Source organism: Acomys minous, assembly GCF_964271855.1.
Source record: "Acomys minous genome assembly, chromosome: 13".
Lineage (NCBI taxonomy): Eukaryota > Metazoa > Chordata > Mammalia > Rodentia > Muridae > Acomys > Acomys minous.
The window spans coordinates 98,310,300-98,332,397 of NC_140495.1; the positions used below are offsets into that span (position 1 = coordinate 98,310,300).

The 22,098-nt window shown below is 46.0% G+C and overlaps 1 protein-coding gene across 1 annotated transcript in view; it reads left to right on the forward strand.

Moving 5' to 3' along the window:
* Positions 1-22,098, forward strand: part of IPMK (inositol polyphosphate multikinase) — a 40,633-nt gene that overhangs the window by 12,467 nt on the left and 6,068 nt on the right. Inside the window, exons 2-5 of the mRNA XM_084753985.1 lie at positions 8,219-8,304; positions 10,704-10,800; positions 16,563-16,735; positions 20,147-20,228. Of these exons, the coding sequence (XP_084610111.1) occupies positions 8,219-8,304; positions 10,704-10,800; positions 16,563-16,735; positions 20,147-20,228 (438 nt within the window). The remainder of the gene's footprint in view (positions 1-8,218; positions 8,305-10,703; positions 10,801-16,562; positions 16,736-20,146; positions 20,229-22,098) is intronic.

A 22,098-nucleotide genomic window follows, 5' to 3' on the forward strand; every position in this document is an offset into this window, starting at 1 on the left:
GAGTATGGTCTATAGTTTCTTGTTTTGTTTTGTTTTGTTTTGAGCCATTTTTGTTGGAGTTTTCAGAAATCACAATTACACTATTTTATATAGACCAGTGGCTCTCAACATTCATTAATGCTGCAACCCTTTAATACAGTTCCTCATGCTCTGGTGACCCCCAACCATAAAATTATTTTGTTGCTACTTCATAACTGTAATTTTTCTACTGTTAGGAATTGTAAATATCTGATATGTAGGATATTTGTTATATGTATATATATGTATGTATAGGATACATATACATACATACACATATCTATACATATGTGTGTATATACATATACATGTGTGTATATAAATATACATATGACCGCCAAGAGGATTGTAGCCCACAGGTTGAGAACTACTCAGTAGAGAATTATAGAGAGCAGCACTTGGGAGGCTGATGCAGGAAGATCAAGGCTGGCCTGGCCTAAAGAGCCTCTCACCCTAACCCTTTCAGACCTCCTTCAAAAACAAACAAAAAGTACTAGAGAAAGATACTATCTTGCTTCCTGAGAAATTTGATGAGATTAGTGTTGCTGTTTTTGTTTGTTTGATTGTGTTGGGAACAGTCGCTAGGAGGCCATTTTGGCTGCGTTTGCACCCCCTTCTTCCCAGCCCTGCCCACTTTCTGTGTTCTGAGCTGAAGATTAAATTCAGAGTTACCCTCATGCAGGGGGACCACTTTTGTCAGCAGCCTGTGCCCCTTAGATTTGTTTCTTCCTGTGCCAGTTTTAATGCTGTGTATTTAAAAGAATTTGTTTCATATATGTGGCATTTGCTGATTTTAACCTCATATCTTTTCCTTTCATTTGAATGTTCATTTATTCATAATAATGATAATTTATTTTCTTTTTCTTGATCTGTTTAGCAAGATGTTTACCAGTTTCTCAGATCAGTCGCTTTTGATTTCACTGATTTTTGTCTGTTGATCATTGACAAAATTACTTATTAGGACATGTTCTTCCTGGGCTGGAGAGATGGCTCAGTGGTTAAGAGCACTGCCTGTTCTCCCAAAGGACCCGGGTTCAATTCCCAGCACCCACATGGCAGCTCACAACTGTCTGTAATTCCAAGATCTGACACTCTCATACTAAGGCACATTAAAATTAAATAAAATATTTTTTTTTAAACGACATGTTCTTCCTGTATCTCTCAGGCCTTTATCTTTAACTCTTGACCCTGCTCTCTTGCCTTGGAAGTGCAGAGATTGCTATGCCTAGCATCCAGTTTTTATTAATTGGCTTTTTGTTTGTATATATTTATTTGAAATTAATCTTTCTTTCTATGACACATGAAGTTTGGTTCCTTTTCCTAAATGATAGAAATGTTTAATGCTGTCTTTTTATTGTATTTATTTGGTGGTGGTAGGGTGCCCGTGTGGAGGTCAGCAGAGAACTGGTGGGAGGTCCCCCCTGCCACCATGCGGTGTACAGGGATTGAACTCGGGTCCTTAGCGTTAGCAGCAAGCGCCCTTACCCACTGAGCTCTCCACCCAGTGGCCCCTACGTATTTCTCCGAGAGCTGCACTGTGCAAACTGGGATATGCTTGTTTTCCCCATTGCATGGAGTGCTTTCTCATTTCTCCTGTGGTTTTGATCCATGTGTAATGACAGTGGTGTTGGTAACTTTTCTATTATTTGACACTCCCCCCCCCCCTCCCCCGTGTCTTGCTGTTACTGCTGTGGTTTGAGGGCATCCTCTGCTCAGTTCCAATCCCTGTGGATTTGGGGCTTGGTAAACAGAACATTTATACTTGAAGGGCTTGTGTGTTCTGCCAGACAAAGGTCTTCGTCCCGTCCTGTGCTCCAGACAACCCTCAACTGTGCGGGAGTTTCTACCTCAGCCGGGACTGTAGCTTCTCTACACTGTAAACTGGTCGATTTTTTACTGTTCAGGTTTTGCATGTCATTACAATGTCTTTGCCACCGCATACCAGAAAATCTTTGTGACTTTGTTTATTGTTCTAGGTGTCCATTTTTGCTCCTTGCATCTGCAAGCTATGCTTTTATAAGCTCTGTTACATGTCTGTAATTTTGTATCTTAATCAGCTGGCCATGTCACTGTGAAAAGTCTTTTCTAAATAGCAAACAGTTCCTTTCCTTGGGACCGGAGAGATTGGTGAGTGGCTAAGATCACTTTCCCAGCACCCACATCAGCCAGCTCACAACTGCTGTAACTCCAACTCCAAAGGGTCTTGTGCTCTCTGCTGGTCTTTTCAGACACACACACACACACACACACACACACACACACACACACACACACACACACACACTTAAGAGGATAGAAATCTAAATTACTTCTCTTAGCCAGCCATGGTGCTGCACAACTTTAATCCCAGCACTTGGAAGGCAGAGGCAGAGGCAGAGGCAGGCAGATCTCTGTGAGTTTGAGACCAGCCTGATCCATGAAGCAATTTCCAGGAGAAAACTAAAAGACAAATGAACAAAACCATTCCTTTCCTTGGAGCTTGCCATGTGATGATGTGCTGTAGCCATCTTCACCTATGACCGAACTTGCAAGTCCTGTCTCCCTCCCTTCCCCCCTTTCCCACTGAAAGGTTGAACCCCAAGCCTCACACTGTAAGCAAGCATGGAACATGTCTCCAGCTCCACTTTTTTCTTTTCTTTTTATTTTTTCCTTGTAACTACCCTGTGTCTTTATATTTGAAGGGACTAGGGGTTTGATTCTCCCCCGTGTACTTAGGATTCTATTTGTCTCTGCTGTGGATTTATTTTTGTTTGTTTGTTTGTTTGTTTGTTTTGTTCGAGACAGGGTCTCTCTGTGTAGCCTTGGCTGTCCTAGACTCCCTTTGTAGACCAGGCTGGCCTCGAACTCACAGAGATCTGCCTGCCTCTGCTTCCCTCTGCCTCCCCAGTGCTGGGATTAAAGGTGTGCGTCACCACGCCTAGCTCAGATTTATTTTTTTTAATTTATTTTTAGCATATCTTAGTCTTATCATTTCTATGCTTTCTCATTTTCAAACACGTCCCTCCATTATTTTTAAATGCCATATTTATAATAACTACCTTAAATAGAATACGTAGTTCTTTTAGTTTATACTTGTTTTCTTTAACATAATTTTATTTCTAATAATAAAAGGAATATGTGTTAGCTAGGTCCGGTGGCCCATCAGAGAAAGATATAAGAGCCACTGAATAGTTAATAGTGGTGCATGCCTTTAATCCTAGGGCCTAGGAGGCAGAGGTAGGTAGGTCTCTTGGGTTCCAAACTAGCCAGGGCTACATAGTGAGACCCTGTCTCAGAAAACAAATAAAAACCCAAAAATATGTTTATCATAATAATTTCTAGAAGGAAGAAAAGCATAAAAAAAGATGAAAAATTAAAATGACCTAGAGTGCCTTTTTTACGTGAATTTATTTTTGTTGTTTGTTTGTTTTAGACAGAAAGACTCTAACTCTATAGCTTTCTGGCCTGGGCTTTGCTAGTTCAGGCTGGTCTTGAACTTGAAATCTGCCTGCTTTTTCCTCCGAGTACTTGGATTAAAGACATGTGCCACCATACCTGGCTTCCTTTCACAGAAATGTTAGCAGATTGTTGCTGCGATCTTTCTGAATGCTTTCTTAAATGTGGAGATCTTACTACAGTGACTCTGTGGTAAAGACTCAGCTTTAAACTTCCCACTGAGCCTACAATAGAAACAGTCGGCCCACTGTGAAATGTGTTCTTTGTTCATGTATTGTCTTTCTGTACGTGTGTGTGTGTGTGTGTGTGTGTGTGTGTGTGTGTGTGTGTGTGTGTGCCTGCATGAGTTTGTCTGTACCATGTGTGTGCAGATACCCATGGAAGGCAGAAGAGGGCGTCAGGTCCCCTGAAAGTGGAGTTGCAGACAGTTGTGAGCCACCTGAGAGAGCTCTGTGGGCTGAAGGGAGCATCTGCAGAGCCGCAGGCTCTCTACGCTGCGGAGCTGCCTGAGCCAGTGGCTCTCCTGCCCCAGCCTGAGACCCTGAGGTGTCTTTGAGAACACTCGACCTGATGAACACGTGCCTGGCCTTGCTGCTGCCGTGTCACCACTGTTCTGCTTTCTAGGAGCTTGAGCACTTCAGATGATTCTTCTGAGCGGAAGCAAGAAGTAACTGGCTTATCTCAGGTGCCATCTGAAGCGTTTTGTTACAGCAGCTTTAGCTTCCTCAGGGCCTTGAGACAGGCCCTAGGTGTCAGTTCCTGTGGGGCTGACTTGCCAGAGGATTATTTTCAGCTCTTTTTTTTTTTTAAAGACTTATTTATTTATTGTGTATACAGTGCACATTAGATCACATTATAGATGGCTGTGAGCCACCATGTGGTTGCTGGGAATTGAACTCAGGACCTCTGGAAAAGCAGTCAGTGCTCTTAACTGCTGAGCCATCTCTCCAGCCCCCTTTTCTCAGAGACAGACCCACAGGTGTTCCTGCCCCTTTCCTGGGTATACTGGATTGCTGCTGGCCTAGGACTCAGAGCTGGGGTTAAAGGCATTTGTTAGCATACCTGGCCCCTTTCCCTTAAAAAAATTACTACCGCTACCACTACCACTACTACTACTGGTTTTTAGAAACTTCTTTATAGCCCAGGCTGTCTTGGAACCTGCTATGTGCACCAAGCTGGCCAAGAGAGCAGAGATCTTCCTGCTTCTGCCTCCACAGTCCTGAGATTAAGGCATGCACCCCCACATCCAACTTCCCCTTTATTTGGAGACAGGGCCTTGAACTTGTGTCCGTCATTCCTCAGCCTCCCTTGGTACCGCTGGCCCTGGTTGCTATTAGCATCTCTTAACGTTCATTTTGCTCTTTCTTCTGGGATAATTTATTGACCTGCCCCTCCCCCCAATTATTTTCATCTCATATTGTGGTTTTTTGTTTGTTACTGTTTTTATTTTTTTTCTGTTCTGGAATGTCCTTGGGTTCTCTCAGTCTCTGCACTTTTCTCTAATTTCTGTAGCATACATGGGATTTTTTGTTGAACAGGCTCGCTTCCTAATTACAATCATGTGGCCACCTTGCGTCAGCATCTGTTGATTATGCGCCATTCTTCCTGTTCTTTGGTATGCCTTGTAATTTAGTGCTGATCATAGGACGTCCTGTTCAAAGGACACTGGGAAACAGGGCACATGGTTTTGCTCTTCCCTCTCTGCAGAGCTCAGGAGAACCATGCCGTGGCCTTAGTTAATGGCTGTCCCTTGTCCTAGCAGCAGGGAGCTTGCTGGTTGGGATTTGGCTTTTGTCTCCAATGCTACAGTTTAGTTGGATCTGGTTTCATTCACCCAGGACTAGGTTAACTACCTTCAGTTTTCTCAGGAAACTTGGTTATTTTTTTTAGGACCCAGGACTCTATTCCTGTGGGGATGGTCTGGGATCCAGTCTGCTATGCCACACAGCTGGCTGCAGTTGCCTGGTCACTGCCTGTAAATTAAATGTGTCCAAGGAGCTCCTTGTGTGGAAGGGACATTTTACTCTAGAGGGCTTCTCTACCCCAGCTAGTTTCCAAATAATTGAGGCAGAGACTTTTTAGATTTATAAAAGCTTTAAGGCATAGTAAGTGGACAGATACCAACCATCTAAGTTACTTTGCTATTTCCCAGCTACACGCCCCAAGTGACTGGCTGTGATTGTCCCTGCCCAGGCTGCTTCTGCTCTGGGAACATAAGCACCACCTACTTCTTTTCTGCCCAGCTATGGCTGTCAGCAACTTTATTTAACTAGTCAGAGAATATTGGCAAGCAAACTTTACACAGTATGGTGTACGTGAGAATGTGTTGTTACAAAGAAAGAAAATCCCAGTCGTTCGATTTTGCCAATAAAGACTCAGGAGCCAGATGCCGGGGTGAAAACCTGTTAGCTCAGAGAGGCAGAGCTAACAGAGAGTATCCAGCTGACCTTCCTACTCAGTCAGTGTCCCAGAAGGAAAAGACCTTCCTCCTTCTCCATGCTGTCTTTTTAAAAAAATTTTATTTATCTTTTTATTTTATGTGCATTGATGTTTTGTCTGCATGTATGTCTGTGAGGGTGTCAGATCTTGGAGTAACAGTTGTGAGGTGCCATGTGGGTGCTGAGAATTGAACCCAGGTCCTCTGGAAGAGCAGTCAGTGCTCTTAATTGCTGAGCCCCTCCATGCTGTCTTAAATACTCTTAAATTCAGTGTCTCTCCTTTCTACTTCCTGTGCATCTCTCTCCATCCTCTGTACTTCCTTCCACTGTTTCCGCCCCCCCCTCCCAGTGTTCACTTCCTGTCAATCTGTTACTTGCTCTGCCTCTTGACCTAGGGTTAACTTTATTTAATCCTGTTTCCAGAAAGCTCTTGGATAAAAGGTGTGTGCTAGGGTTGAGCCACACCCCCAAGTACTTGACTACAGTAAACAGAAAGCTCTAGGACCAAAGCCTGAGCCATACCAAGATTAGAAACAGGTTTTTACAGTTCCCCCTCTCAGGGTTCACAATGGGATCAAATATCCTGCCGCAAGAATGTGCTTGTCTGGGTGCAAACAGACCGTGGGGGCCAGTGGTTAGTGTTTGAGTGCATAGCAGCACCAGATCAACGCCCAACAGCGGTGAAGACCGGAGCCTGCTGTGAAGTGTGAGGGCCTGGTGTGAGGGGCTACTGTGAGGGCCTGGTGTGAGGGGCTGCTGTGAGGGGCTGCTGTGAAGGGCTGGTGTGAGGGCCTGGTGTGAGGGGCTGCTGTGAGGGCCTGGTGTGAGGGGCTGCTGTGAGGGCCTGGTGTGAGGGGCTGCTGTGAAGGGCTGGTGTGAGGGCCTGGTGTGAGGACCTGGTGTGAGGGCCTGGTGTGAGGGGCTGGTGTGAGGGGCTGGTGTGAGGGCCTGGTGTGAGGGCCTGGTGTGAGGGGCTGGTGTGAGGGCCTGGTGTGAGGGGCTGCTGTGAAGGGCTGGTGTGAGGGCCTGGTGTGAGGACCTGGTGTGAGGGCCTGGTGTGAGGGGCTGGTGTGAGGGCCTGGTGTGAGGGGCTGATGTGAGGGGCTGCTGTGAGGGCCTGGTGTGAGGGGCTGATGTGAGGGGCTGGTGTGAGGGCCTGTTGTGAGGGGCCAGTGTGCTTCTCTGCTGGCTGCTGAGGCCTGGGTTTCTCCCTCTAGGAGTCAACCTGTCATTCTTCATAGCTGCACAGTCGAGGACATTTCCTCCCCCTCCCCCCAATCCCATCTTCAGAAACAGGTTTCACATCAGTGCTTTTTAGTTATGTTAGACTAATCCTGATGTTCCCAAGTCTTTTTACCAGCCAAGCTTCCTTTCGGGTTATTGTCCTCCCTTTTGTCCTGCCAATGTCTAGATCCGAGACTTCTGCTTTGAGTCTTTAAATTATTCATTTTCGCCATTGTTAAAAAGTTCGTGTCACTCGCCAAAAAGAAGTAGAAACACAAGGATTCTAAACAGAATTTTATTTATTTATTTTTTAGTCTCATTTTTTGGTTTTGGGAGACAGGATTTCTCCGTGTAGCCTTGCTATCCTGGACTCCCTTGGTAGACCAGGCTGGCCTCGAACTCACAGCGATCCGCCTGCCTCTGCCTCCCGAGTGCTGGGATCACAGGCGTACACCACCACGCCTGGCCTAAACAGAATTTTATAAACCACACTTTGTTGCAATTGCCATGCTTCTATAAAATCCCAATACATAAATATTTAAGATTTTCAATTTGCTACGAGTGCTTTTACTTACGTGGATTGGGCCAGTGTTGGTATGCATTTGGTGACTTGGAAAAAGACTCTCGTGTTGCTTGAGCAGGCATTCCTGCCTGCTCCAGGCTGGGACCCTGCACAGCTGTGTGCAGTGCATCCGAGCTGGAAAGAGGAGAGAACTATAAAACACTGCCAAGTGTAAAATTCATATATGGTTACTATAAACACACATTTTTCCTTGTTTATAAAAATGAGCTGGGTTTGTATTACTGGGTGTTTTTTGTTTTGTTTTTTGCTATTACTAAGAAGTTTCTAGAAAATCCAGGGACCATAAGAGAATCTCCCTAAGGGAGGAGAATTGAAAATGATAAAGCTAAGTGCTTGTGTGTGGGCTGGTCTCTCTCTTTGTAGCAAGTATTGAAAATGTTGGTTGAACGTTTGGAACCGAGTAACAGTAAGCCCTTACATTGATGAAAGTGGTTGACTTGTGGTTTCAGGAGCAGACGCATCCTGTGAAACAGGGTTACCGTAAGCAAAGCATTGAGCATACCTAACTTCTGTTGCACAGGCATACTCCAACACCCGGATGGTACAGTTCTGAAACAGCTACAGCCGCCACCACGGGGCCCAAGAGAGCTGGAATTTTATACCATGGTAAGCAGTGTAAGACGCTTTGTTGCTGTATGTGCTCTTCCATTTTCTGCTGTGACTCAGAGTGAGAATCGTGTTTGACAGCATGTCCTGGGTCCCTGTGTGACAAGCAGGCTTCATGGAAAGATGGCTCATCTTCCAGCGTTTCTGCTGCAGCCGAGTATGTCCCGTTCCGCTTCACAGCCTGAGGAATCTTATTCTGAGTCACTGAATTGATTTCAATCAACTGGTCGTGACCCACAACTTGAAAAAAACACTTACAGAGTTTGCCACTCTCAAAAATGCCAAGTTACTGTTTTTAGCCTAGCTTTGCTTTGTTAGGCAGGGTCTCCCTGTACATCACAGGCTGCCCTCGGCGTCATGGTGCTCCTGCCTCTGCCTCTGCAGTGCCCTGTGCCACCGTGCCCTGCCTCCTGGAGACCTCAGAGTTTCGCTGCACTGTGGGAGAAGGGCTCATTCCTAATACCTAACTCATCATATGACTCAGGATGTTTTTTTTTTTTTTTACTGTGTTCCCTGTGTTCTGTGACCACCAATTATTTTTTAACTGCAAAACACTTAGCCACCTTCCCTGCCCACCAGCCACAGGATCTGCTTTCTTTCCACGAGCTTGCTGACTCCTGTGTGTCTTCGCCAGGATAATGCTCGTTCAGATCCCCACCCCCCCCCATTTTTTAGTTGAAGAGCATATAAAAAGTATGCCTACATCCTTACAGCAGTACTTCGTGGATATTTAAGCCCCTGGCCAAACAGGAGCTGGGAGGTGTTCCCTGCCACTCTGCAGTTGTCCTTTCAAACACAAAGTCATGAATTTTGGTGAGACCCAGCTTCTATCTTCTGATATAGCCTTCTCCAGTTGCTGTTTGAGAAGGTTCTATTCTATAGCTGAGGAAACTTACTATGAAGCCCGGGGCAGCCTTAGGCTCACAGCAGTTTTCCTCAGTCTCCCGAGTTTGCACCACCACGCCCAACCCTTTGATTGGTTTTGTTTGAGTTTGTATTACTTTTCAGTCACCCTGACTGAAAGAGCATGAAGACACCTCCACTCCACTGGGAGCTCTTTCCCCCTCTGTCCTCACCCACTATTCTGTCCTGTGTTGTCTTTGACCTGCTGAAAGTGCTCTTCCATGTGAGAGTCCCCTAAGAGAGGGGGTGGGAGGGCGGGTGCTGCACCCCCTGGCTGGGGCTGCCTAGGAGGTGCCTTTTTCACACTTAGCCCCTGATCCAGCCGGCTGCAGGGGAGGTTCTGCTGAAGGCTTCTCTCCCTTCCTGCCCATGGGCGGTGGGCGGTCTCCTCAGATCTTCTGTGGGTTTATGTCCCACTGTGCTTTCTGAGAACACCTCAGCGTGGCGTATCCTCGTTTTAACCACAGCGATCTCCTTGCAGCCTTCTCAAGACGTGTTCACACTCTAGGCACGGCGGTTGGGTCACACAGCTATGTGGTGGCTCACAGCTCACGCCATAAATATGATTGATTCCCCAGAAGCGAAGATTTGTCTTCTTCCCTCCTGGGAGAAATGTCAAAGTCCTGGCCTTGGAGACTAGAATTAGACCACTGTGCGTGACTGTTGGCCGTGTGTGGTGTGTCAGCACGCTGTGTTGCCGAGCCATGATGTGCTCGGTTAAGTAGTCAGCATTTCCTGGGAGATCTCTGCTAAAACCAAACAAAACAATAACTCATTTTCTTTCCCCTTCCTCCTAGATAATGAGGTTCAGTTTCTGGTAAATGCAATTCTATCCTCTGCGTTTCCTAAAAGTTTATTGAAGTTTCATTTTTAACCCTTGTAGTGTGCTAACTCATAAAATTATGTTATCTAGACATGTATTAAAGCTGTCCCTTAATTTTTTACAATAAACAAAACTTGTTTCATAGATATAAAAAATAAACAATATGTAAAATAATTTATTTAGTGAGAAAATCAGTCACGTGTTAAAAGTGGTTCAAGGAGACTGTCAGGATGGTTCAGTCAGTAAGGGAGCTTGCCAGTAAGCCTGATAACCCGAGTTTGATTGGGACCTCATGGTAGAAGGAAAAGATTGATGATAGGTTGTCCTCTACACACACACACACACACACACACACACACACACACACACACACACACAATGAACAAATGGTTGTAAAAATTACAAATAAAAATGGCTCAAAATGTTTGTTAGCTGAGGTGCACGCCCCTCCCCCAGCAGGAATTTATTTGGAATTTGGCATCAGTTAATGCAGAACAGTTGGAAGATGCTGACAGGCAGGACTTATCACCAGGTCGGTGGCTGTAAGTAGCTGCTTATCATTGCTGTGGGCTCCCTGGCTGTCGCAACCCATGCTGGATGAATTCCAGCTCTTGTTGCACTTGGTCTTCCTGAGGCATTGTGGGAAGCTGACCAGCACTGCACCTCTGTCCAGGTTTACGCTGCTGACTGTGCCGATGCTGTTCTCCTGGAGCTGCGGAAACACCTGCCCAAGTACTACGGCGTCTGGTCCCCTCCCACTGCACCAAACGGTAAAGCACATTTTAAGTTCATCTTGCGGTTTAGTTCACAAACTTAGCTTTATGAAGGGTCTGCATTGAGACTGGAAACAATGGGACAAGTGTGCTTTCTTTTCCTACTTTTGCTAAGCAAAACTCACTGGTACTTTTACTTTTTATTGCTATTTTCTTGAATGACATGCTACACATTAGCTGATAAAAGTGTTCCAGCTGCGGGAACACATCTCAGTTCTGTCTTTATTTACAAATGGCCATTTCTTTTTTTAATATTTATTTATTATTGTTATGTATTGAGTGTTCTTCCTGCGTGAACACCTGTAGGCTGGATCACATTACAGATGGTTGTGAGCCACCATGTGGTTGCTGGGAATTGAACTCAAGACCTTTAGGAAGAGCCGGCAGTACTCTTAACCACTGAGCCATCTCCCCAGGCCCCCAAAATGACGATTTTTTATCTAAAGACTCAAACATTAGGAACCCAAACAAAAGTGCCTGCCCTGCATAGCTTGTCTCCTGCTCGAGTCCCAACCCCACTGGCTTTACCTTTGAGTCTTCTGGGAAACCCTGCGAAGTGCCATGGAGAAGTGAGATGGTGGGGGGTCCGCCTTGGAGCCTGGTGATGTGTCCAGTTAATAAGGCTACAGGCTTGCTGATATGAGTCTGGAAGCACATTGTACCACTGTCTGAGCTTTGGCCCCTAACATACTGTGTCAGATGCCACTACCGGGGCATCTTGACTCCTCCCTGAGGAGGAGCATACCAGACAATTGTAAGTCCCTCCAGACCATTGTAACTGCCCTTGGGTCACTTTTTAGTTTTTTTGAAACTAGGTTTGGATATGTAGCCCTGGTTGACCTGCCTTGCTGCCTAGATGCTGGGATTAAAGCCACATGCCTATGTGTCCATGGGTCCTTACTGTCTGTAGTCTGTCCAGCACATGCTTGTAGACACACTTTCTATTGGCAACGTCTCCCTTTCCTCCTTTGCCGTGAGCGGCACATAAGTATTCACTTATGTATATAGAATCAGCACATTTCTTTTTCTTTGAGACGGGGTCTCTTTACAAAGCTCTGGCTGTCCTGAAACTCATTATGCAGAGTAGGCAGCCTGGAACTCAGAGATGCACCTGCCCTCAGAGTGCTGGGATTAAAGGTGTATGCCACCATGCCCAGCCTTTTTTTTTTTTTCCTTATATCTTTGCTATGGATATAGCAGCTTTAAAAAAAATACAACATCAGAAAAGTGGTTCTTGCATCTGTTGCAGTATTTTTTTTTCCCCTGTGTATGATCGAAACTAGTGCATAAGGCTTTCTTTAGCAGGAGCAAAGCAGGGAGATGCAGGTGTGGTTGGCAGCAGCTTGAGCCAGCATGGCTGTGTGAGAAATGGGGAGACGTGGAAAATCCTGCACCACGGCTGAGCTCCAGCAAAGGCCGCTTGAGCCTGGCGATCAGATTGCATTTTGCCCTCTTAGCTCTTTTCAGCTTGAGATAAAATCAATATGTAATAAATAGATGTTCTTGTTAATGTTTAACTGTGGGCCAAGGCTTAGGGTTAGCTTCGGGGTGAGGAGTCCCTGTTATCAAGTGCCTGGCTGGGTTGTGATTGTGCCCTTTTATTGTGTAGTTATAACGTTGCATTCGTCTTACTGGGAAGGGGAAGGGCCTGCTCTAGGGATTCGCCTGCTGTTTGTGTTCGTTCTGCATGGTCAAGTTCAGCCCGAGTGCACGGCAACCTTGCATGGGCTTTAATACCTGCCCGTCATGCTCATGCTTAACAGTTAATGTATTCTCGCAGGCCGACCCGCAATGCTCGGTGAGCACCAGGTGGCACCAGGCGCTGTGCTGAATTTAACTTCTGTTCCTCAGGAGCAGCTCTGGAAGGCAAAGCTTTTCATGCTGTCGCCTGTGTGCCTCAAAGCAGCGCCTTGTCACATAACCGAGCTTGTGGCACTGCCCTGACACATCCTGAGCACTTTGGACCACGGTACTTCTATTTCATGGTTGCCTGTGCTGGACTCCCTAACCTGTATATGCCATCGAGGCCCAGGGCATGCTAGGAAACATAGGCTGATACATGGTACAGCTCGCATTTGAAGTCTCTTTTTTCTGGTTCTAAAAATTGCTTTAAAAGCTATCATTTTGTTTAAAATTTCTCAAGTATAAGTTGTACAAACAAATACATTTAATTAAGCAAGAAGGGCATTTTATTATGGGGAGATAGGGATGTCTTACAAAAGTCAGGGGCGGCGTAGCTGAGCCATGAGCAAGCAGAATGGAGCCCAGGAATGTTTCTGCACATGCCTCCAGCCCACCAAAGGGATCACTCACATTTCACATAGGAAATTACATGTCCTGCCGTGTGCTGAAGATCCAGAGAACGTCACAAGCAGGTTGTCTCTGAATCCCAGTACCAAGCCAGTTCCAAGTTGGGAAGACTGCTGCACTGTTGCAAGCTCATGTCAGATATTTGCCAGTTTCGGTGGCTATGGCTGGGGGCTGGGTTCCAGACTGTGACAGGAACACTTCTGAGGTCTTGTGGGTAGCCCTGGAGTGAGATTACACCATGACACACAAGTAACATTTGTGATACACCTCAGGCTGTATCAACTGGAGAGCAGCTGCACATCAGGACTTACTGTATGCCAGGCATCTCTTCCTCCTTCTATTCAGTCCATAGTTCATTTGTGGTTGTAACTGACACATTGAAAAAAAGGCTGCTCCACTCTGGACCCAGGGGGCCTGGCTGAGCAGACATCTTTTGTTACTGGTCTGGAATTGTTCGGGAGACTGTCCTGTAGTGACAGTATGCTTTTGATCTTTGCATAACCGAGCCTCAAGACCAGCCCCGCTTTGAGCGTCATTCTACAGGAACCACTGAGGGAGTCTGCTAGAAACACTCTTCAGAGGGAAGCGGTGCTCAGGGTTACAGACAGACACGGCAGCTGTCAGTCTAACAGCCTGGCGCTCAGGCTGTGTCCCGCTTTCTTATTTCTCTCTCTCTCAATAGGTTCTGTTTAAGCTGCTTGAGCCCAGCCCCAGTTCTCGCCTGAGAACACGCGTGTTGCTTTTCTCTTGTGTGTGTCAGGATAAGCTCTCGTTGTGTCCCCTGGGCTGGTCTGTAATCCACAGTCCCCCTGCTTCAGCCTCCTGGTGCTGAGCTGACAGGCATACATACTCATCCTCAGAGAGAGCTACAGCTCTGCGTCCCTAAAGCAGGTTTTGATGCTTAGTTCTTTTTTTTTTTTTTTAATATTTATTTATTTATTATGTATACAGTATTCTGCCTGCACGTACATCTGCATGCCAGAAGGGGGCACCAGATCTCATTGTGGATGGTTGTGAGCCACCATGTGGTTGCTGGGAATTGAACTTAGGACCTCTGGAAGAGCAGTCAGTGCTCTTAACCGCTGAGCCACCTCTCCAGCCCTGATGCTTAGTTCTTACAGCTTAGAAGGAAAGATACAAATGAAAGTGTTTCACCCCTGTAATCTCCACACTGGGAAGGCTGAAGTGGGGCCGTGAGTTCAAGGGCAGCCTAGTACGATGCTGCCTCAAAACACCAGAAAAGAAAAAGGGAGGGGCATACCATTCTGGTGTGTGTGTGTGTGTGTGTGTGTGTGTGTGTGTGTGTGTGTGTGTGTGTGTATGTTAATATATATGTGTGTATATGTACATGCATGTGTGAGTATATGTATGTATGTGCGAATGTGTGTATATATATAAAACAGACCAGGGAATGGAAAGGAATCATCTACTCAATCCTCAGAAGACCTTAATTCATTTTCATGTTGAAAGCTAGTGATCTAGCAGTGCTGCAGTTCCAAGCACAGACACAAGAACTGGCTAAGTTAAAGAAATACAGACTTAGCTGGGCGTGGTGGCGCACGCCTTTAATCCCAGCACTCTGGAGGCAGAGTCAGGCGGATCACTATGAGTTTGAGGCCAGCCTGGTCTATAAAGTGAGTCCAGGACAGCCAAGGCTACACAGAGAAACCCTGTCTCAAAAAACAACAAAACAAAACAAACAAACAAACAAAAAGAAATACACACTTGGCTAGTTGAGTTAGACACAAGTAAAACCGTGTGTTTGGGTTCTACTTCTTGAAGAAATGCCTCTATCTGTTATAGTGTAAGGTGGGCTGGGTCCACAGTGTCCAGGGCAGTGGGAATGGATGGGGAAAGCAACACCCATATCTAGCAGGTGTTCGCTGTATGAGAGAGGATAAGAGAGAACAAAGAGGGATTTCTGTATTTGAATTTACAGGGCCATGCATTTGACATGTAGAAAATAGCCTTCCTTTGATGTGTGCTGGGCCTCACGGCTCACAGTACACTCTCACACCCTAACTCCAACGTCTCACCTCTAAGTTGATGGTGATGTCTCTGGGATACTGGGTATCTCCCGGCTCTTTACCAATACACGGGGGTGTAAGCCTTGAGGTTGAGGCTCTCCAACACTGAAGTGAGGGTGAAGCTGTCCTTTCCGAGACTCTCCATCCTCTGGCCACCTTTCCAAACACAGAAGCGCGGCTGTGTCCCGCTTGAGGTTTGTCCACCATCCTTTGCTGTTTACGCCCGCGGTGTTGCTGTGTCCGGGCTCCTAGGTTGCTTGTACTGCGCTTCCAGGCTGCTGTCCCATCAACCACAGTGCTAACCTGCCCGCCTTGCTTGACCGCGGGATAATGTTTACCTCTTTACCCTTACCCTCTGCAGAAGATTGATCCCTGTTAAGTCTGGAGGCCTTGAAAGTTCTTAAGGCCTGAGTTCTCGTTCGGTTCAACACAAACCTCTTTGTTGTAATTTCAAAATTGTGCCAGTCTGGGTGGGACAGAGAGCGGGACATTAGTGCATGGGGCTTCTCTTACTCCGGCACCTTTTGCCAGGTTTAGAGGGAATGTCCTCTTTTCCTAATTTTGCTATGTGTGTATGCACACATGGTGCACGTGTGCGCATGTATGAGCCATGGCACACGTGTAGCCATCAGGACAACCTTGGGTGTTGGCTCTCACCTTCCATCTTGTTTGGGGCGGGATCTCCTATCCACTGCTGCATGATCCGCACGATCTTACCTCTGCCTCCCACCTCTCTGTGGGAGGCTCAGATTGCAGATCACTCAATTTGTCCAGCTTTACGTGGGTTCTAAGGATGCTAACTCACTCCTGGTGCTTGTACGCACTGTACCCACTCATCCAGGCTCTCAGCCTTTAGAACTAAAACGGGAATCACGATTTCATTGAGAGTTTAGACAGGACTGTTTTCCTTAGGAAGAGGGGGCACTATTTCTTTTCTTTTTTTTTTCTTCTTACCCAGGTTTTTGCTCTCACGGTTAGCTGTGAAAAAAGGCTTTTGTGGTGACAGCACGTTCTGTGGGCAGATGTATGCAAGGGCACTGAGGTGTGTGACAGCAGCAGTGCATTTGAGGGCAGCAAGAGGGAATTTGGTGGTGTCATTTGGATTCGGTTCCCAGTTTACTGATGTCAAATGAAGAACAAACTTTCCAAAATTCTTAAAATACTAAGAGATCGATCTCATTCTGAGCCCAGATGGCATCATATGCACAGAGGATGGGGGTCCACACATGCACTCGCTCCAGTGGCACCTGTGGCTACACGTCATAGTGCTTTGTCTGATGTTTGTGCTCACTAATACATGTGTTGACAATAGATTTACTCTTAAGTCTTTTCTCCTCCAGCATTTCCTCTTCTGTTGTCCTCTGGAGGTTACTTGAGTGATATGGCTGCCTGTCGTTAACTAAGGTTTTTCTCCAATAACAGATGTATACCTAAAACTGGAAGATGTGACTCATGCGTTTAATAAGCCCTGCATAATGGACGTGAAGATAGGGCGGAAGAGCTATGACCCCTTTGCCTCACCAGAGAAAATCCAGCAGCAGGTCAGCAAGTACCCTCTCATGGAGGAGATCGGCTTCCTAGTGCTCGGCATGAGGGTAAGCGCAGTTTCAGTGACGTGTGCGTGTTCCCTCACACACCACTCCATGGACTGAGAGCCATCACGCGTGTTCCATCACACACCACTGCATGGACTGCAGAGCCATCACACGTGTTCCCTTATACACCACTGCATGGACTGCAGAGCTGTCACACATGTTCCCTTACACACCACTGCATGGACTGCAGAGCCATCACGCCTGTTCCCTTACACACCACTGCATGGGCTGCAGAGCCATCATGCGTGTTCCCTTACACACCACTGCATGGACTGCAGAGCCATCACTCCTGTTCCCTTGCACACCACTGCATGGACTGCAGAGCTATCACACGTGTTCCCTTACACACCACTGCATGGGCTGCAGAGCCATCACACCTGTTCCCTTGCACACCACTGCATGGGCTGCAGAGCCATCACATGTGTTCCCTTACACACCACTGCATGGACTGCAGAGCCATCATGCATGTTCCCTTACACACCACTGCATGGACTGCAGAGCTATCACACGTGTTCCCTTACACACCACTGCATGGGCTGCAGAGCCATCACACCTGTTCCCTTGCACACCACTGCATGGGCTGCAGAGCCATCACATGTGTTCCCTTACACACCACTGCATGGACTGCAGAGCCATCATGCATGTTCCCTTACACACCACTGCATGGGCTGCAGAGCCATCATATACTGCTAGATCAGAGCGAGTGTGCTGTGGAGTTGTCTGTGATGCTGTGTGAGCTGCAAGGACAGGCATTTTATCTGCTGCTCACTGGTCTGTAGTCGGTGACACTGGTCCTGACACCTATTAGATTTAATGCGTAACGACCAAACCCTAAGACGGTAATGTGATAATTTTGTTTTAGAGAAGTTTTAAATTTAAGTGCACAATAAATATTAAAAGTAAGCATAGTCATTGCAGTTTCCCTGTAAGAAAAGAGCTATTGTATAGCTTTTGGGTTTGAAGACAGGGTCTCACAGTATAGCCATCTGCTCTGGCCTTGAACTCAGAGATTCACCTGCCTCTGCTTCCCAAGTGCTGGGGGAAAGAACTCTTTTAGAAATAGAAAAAAGAAAAAAAAAAGCAAAAACAAAACAACCCACATTATTTCATATTTTTATTTAAAACAGTTGCTTTATTTGTACATAGTTCTATGGATTACCATTTAAATTCTTTTATTTTAACTGATACATAAGAATCTCATATTTTTGCTTTGATATGCACACGTACTCTTTACCTCAGCATAGTCAAAGTCTGGTGTCATCCTGTGGCTGGGCTGCTTGTGTCTCTCTTTGTCCACATTCTGCCATCTGGGAGAAGGTTAACTCGAGCATCTATACCCTGGGACCACATTCTGAGGGTCCAGAGCAGGCGCCGCAGAGGCAGAAATGACTTGCCGGCATTTTGTTGGGCTATCACAGGGTTGCTCCCCACCTCTTACGTCATGACACAAATGCCAGAATGCGTATGATAGGAAGGAAGAATGATTGAATCCGCTTTTAAGGACTTCACTACAGCTGAGAATTAACGTGACACTTGTACCTCTAAACCAACAGTGTGTCCTCTAGGCATGCCCGATGATTGCAAGTGTGCAGGAGTGGTCAAGTGACAGATGATCTTCTTCTCTTGAGTCTTTGTTTGTTGTTTGGTTTTGCTCTTTCAAGATAGAGTTTCTCTGTGTGTATCCCTTGGCTGTCCTGGACTCACTCTGTAGACCAGGCTGGCCTCGAACTCAGAGATCCACTGCCTCTGCCTCCGGAGTGCTGAGATTAAAGGTGTGAGCCACCACACCTGGCCCCTCTTGAATCATAAACAGAGGTGTTCAGAGGACGTTTTGCAGGAGATTGCTAATGTGCTGGTGATGACAGCAAAGTAAATCTGATAGTTTACTTGACTTCTTCATCAATAAAGCAGTTTTTAATTTTTGGAAACTACAATAAATGTGAGCATATAAGAAAAGACAAAAAGGGGCCAGCAAGATGGCTCAGTGGGTAAGGGAGCTAGCTATGAAAGCCTGACAAGGGTTTGATCCCTGGGACTCACTTAAAGGCAGAAAGAAGAACCATCTTTATGGGAACACGTACTTTATTCATGATTTATTTCATGTAGATTTTCTCTGTGTTTTTATCTTCTATTCAGAGGACCTTCCTGATGCTGCCTAGGTTGACCTAACCTTCCTAGGCTGAAGTGAACCCATTAGTGGGGCTTTCCTTATATTTGGGACTGTAGGCATGAACCATAGTGCCTGGCACTCCGTGAACTTCAGAATTAGTTTATATGGCTAAGAAATGGGTGGTTGTATTGTAATTTTATTTTAATTGCAGATTGTCTTTAGTATTGTTGCTGACATTGTGGCACTGAGTCATTTTGGAGGTATTTTATGACCATTGTGATCTGAATTGGGTATCTGGATAGCATCTTTGCCTCTGGTGCGTTTGTAAACCAATCAAACTGTGTGTGTGTGTCAGGGAAGGTAGGTGGTGCCCGGCCTCCCAATTCTGCGGCTGAAGTTATGAGTGAGTGTGAGCCACACAACTTGAGTGCCGGGAATTGAACTCGGGTCCTCTGCAAGAGCAGTAAGGCTCCCCTCCCACCCCTTTTCTCAGACAGGGTCTCTGCACCTAGCCCTGGCTGACGGCAACTCATTTTCAGGCTGCCCTTGAACTCAGAGATCCGCCTGCCTCTGCCTCTGCCACTCGACTGACTCTAGATGGAAAAAAATGATAAAAGACCTTATAGCAAAAAACGCTTTTATGGAAGCTTTTCTTTTGTCTTTTTTTTTTGAAAACAGCATCTCATGTTGACATCTTGGCTGAGGAGGTGACCTCACCTTGAACTTCTGAGCCTCTTGCCTCCATCTCATACTAGGTCCTGGTTTTACAGGTGTGTGCAGCCACACCTGCTTTTATTGGTGCCAAAGACTGACCCCAAGGCTGTTTGCCTGCGGGTGAAGTATCACTGAGTTACATTCCCAGCGCCTCCCGGCTTTAACTTTTTTTTTTTTTTTTGGTAGAGTTTCATCCATTGCTTTAAACTTTCTGTGTAGCCAAGGATGACACTGAACTCCCGACGTTCTGCTTCTACTCCCCAAGTGTTGAGCGAGGCATGCGTCTCCCAACTCAGCTAAACTTCCGGTGTTAGGAAATGCTTTTGTCTCGGGCCATGCAAATTCATGTTAATCTTCATGGGTTGAAGCAGACAGTTCCATCTCACTGAAAATCATCCTTGCTCTTAGCAGCTCTTCAGAAGTGGGCGGCTGCACGCTTGGTGTCCTTTCAGCCTCCGCTCACGTGCTGCCGTGACTCCCTTCACCTCTGTGTGAGGGATCGTGTGACTAGCTGTGAGTCACCCCCACGTGGCCAAGGGGGGCCCCGCATTAGTGCTTGGAGATTCACAGCTCTTTTATTTTGACAGGTGTATCACGTTCATTCTGACAGCTATGAGACCCGAAACCAGCACTACGGAAGAAGCTTAACGAAGGAGACTCTGAAGGAAGGTGAGCCCCAAAGATGACTGCTTTGCCGCTGCAGTCGCTAAGATGGCTCTGATGGTGTTTGCTTTAGTTCTCCTTCGGGATGACGATTCAGCTCATTATCCTTGGGCCCTAATATCCTCAAGCGTAGGTTGTGAGTGCCCCTTCCTCTCACACTTTCGCTAGTGTCGCACGCATATTCTTGCTGGCCCACTTGCTTCCTATAGCTGTGATAAAAGCCCTAAGACAACTTACCCAGGAAGAAGCCTTTATTTCAGTTCAGTTTCAGTGTGTGGCGGTAGCTTCTTTCCCTTGGGCACATCACAGGAGCAGTCAAGGGGTGCAAATCTGTTCTGTTCCTGGTCGCCCCTAATGGCCTGTGTGCTATTAGCCCACCTCCCAAAATCCTAAGACTGCCTCATACCAAGTATTCAACTTGAGGTCTCGGGGTGCTAGCACAGGGCCGTGCTGTAGCAGTGTGCAGTCTGCAAGTACAAACAGCTGAAAACTGTTGTCCAGCTCAGTCCCAGAGCTCTAAAGGCACACTCAGCTGGGCTGGTGGCGCGCCCCTGTAATCCCAGCACTGTGGAATTAAATTATAAACTAATAAAATGTGTTAAGTATAAATTATATCTAAATTGTTCATTACACAAGAGGCTTTAAGGTGCTGTTTCGTGGTGTCTTTTTAAGGCCTCCACTGTATAGTTAAGTGATATTTAAGCTTCTAAAGCCACTGATGAATAAAGAGGTGTTAATTGACTTAAGCCCATTAACATGTGCTTCTGGAAAACTCTGGTGAGCCAGACATTACAACAGGAATTCTATCTTTTAAAAACAATTTCACATTAGGTTATTCTTAACTCTATGAAAAGATGACTTGTAATGTAGAGTTTGTGGGAGGGTACTGGTGTTACATATAGAAAACACTTCTTCTTGTAGCCTAATAGCTCCTGTTTTCACATACTTAATTAAAGCAAGGTACTACTTAATTTGACTATTTAAAAAATGATTTTTTTTCTCCTTGGCTATAGTTTGGTCCTATCTGATTTCATTTCTTTTTCTTTTTTAATTGAATTTAGTAGATTAAAAAAAAAACCAGTATATTCTGATTATGGTTTCCCCTCTTCCTAACTCCTCTTTGATCGTTTTCTCTCTCCCACGCATCCAAATCCTCTCTCTCTGTCTCTCTCTCCCTCCCTTCCTCCCTCCTTCTCTCTCCCGTTAGGATACAAATAGGTATCTAATCATCATCGTCATCATCATTATCATCATTATCAGGTGGCGGTAGCTCCCGCCTTTAATCCCAACACTCAGGAGGCAGAGTCAGGTACATCTCTGTGAGTTCGAGGCCATCCCGGTCTACAGAGCAAGTTCCAGTAGAGCTAAGGCTACACAGAGAAACCCTACATCAAAAAACAAATAAAGAAAAAAAGAAAAGATAAAATAAAAACAAACAGGAATAGGTCAAAACAAACAAAGAAGCACCACATCCCCCCATGCAAAAATCTCATAAAGACACGAGACCAGAAACCATAATACATACACAAAGGGCTGGTAATATAAAGAAAAGAAGAAAGGTGCTCAAAGCATTAATGACACAAAGAAGCTCCCAAAATGCCATTGGGTTTGTGTTGTGTTGCCCATGTACTGCCAGGCGTGGCTTGGGCTTAAGTGTGGTTTGTGTGGCTAGTGAGACTCCCTTGGAGAAAACTAATTTTTCTTTTGAGAGCAATTATCGGTTGGAGGTAGCTTCTGTGTTAGGGCAGAGGGCTTGTGTCCACTTCCCCTCCGGTGCTGGCACCCCACGAGGCCCAGAGCAGCCGCTCTACACAGCTGCCACAGTTCCTGTGAGTTCCTATGCTGGTCCTGCTGCATGTAGTAGGCCTTGCTTGTT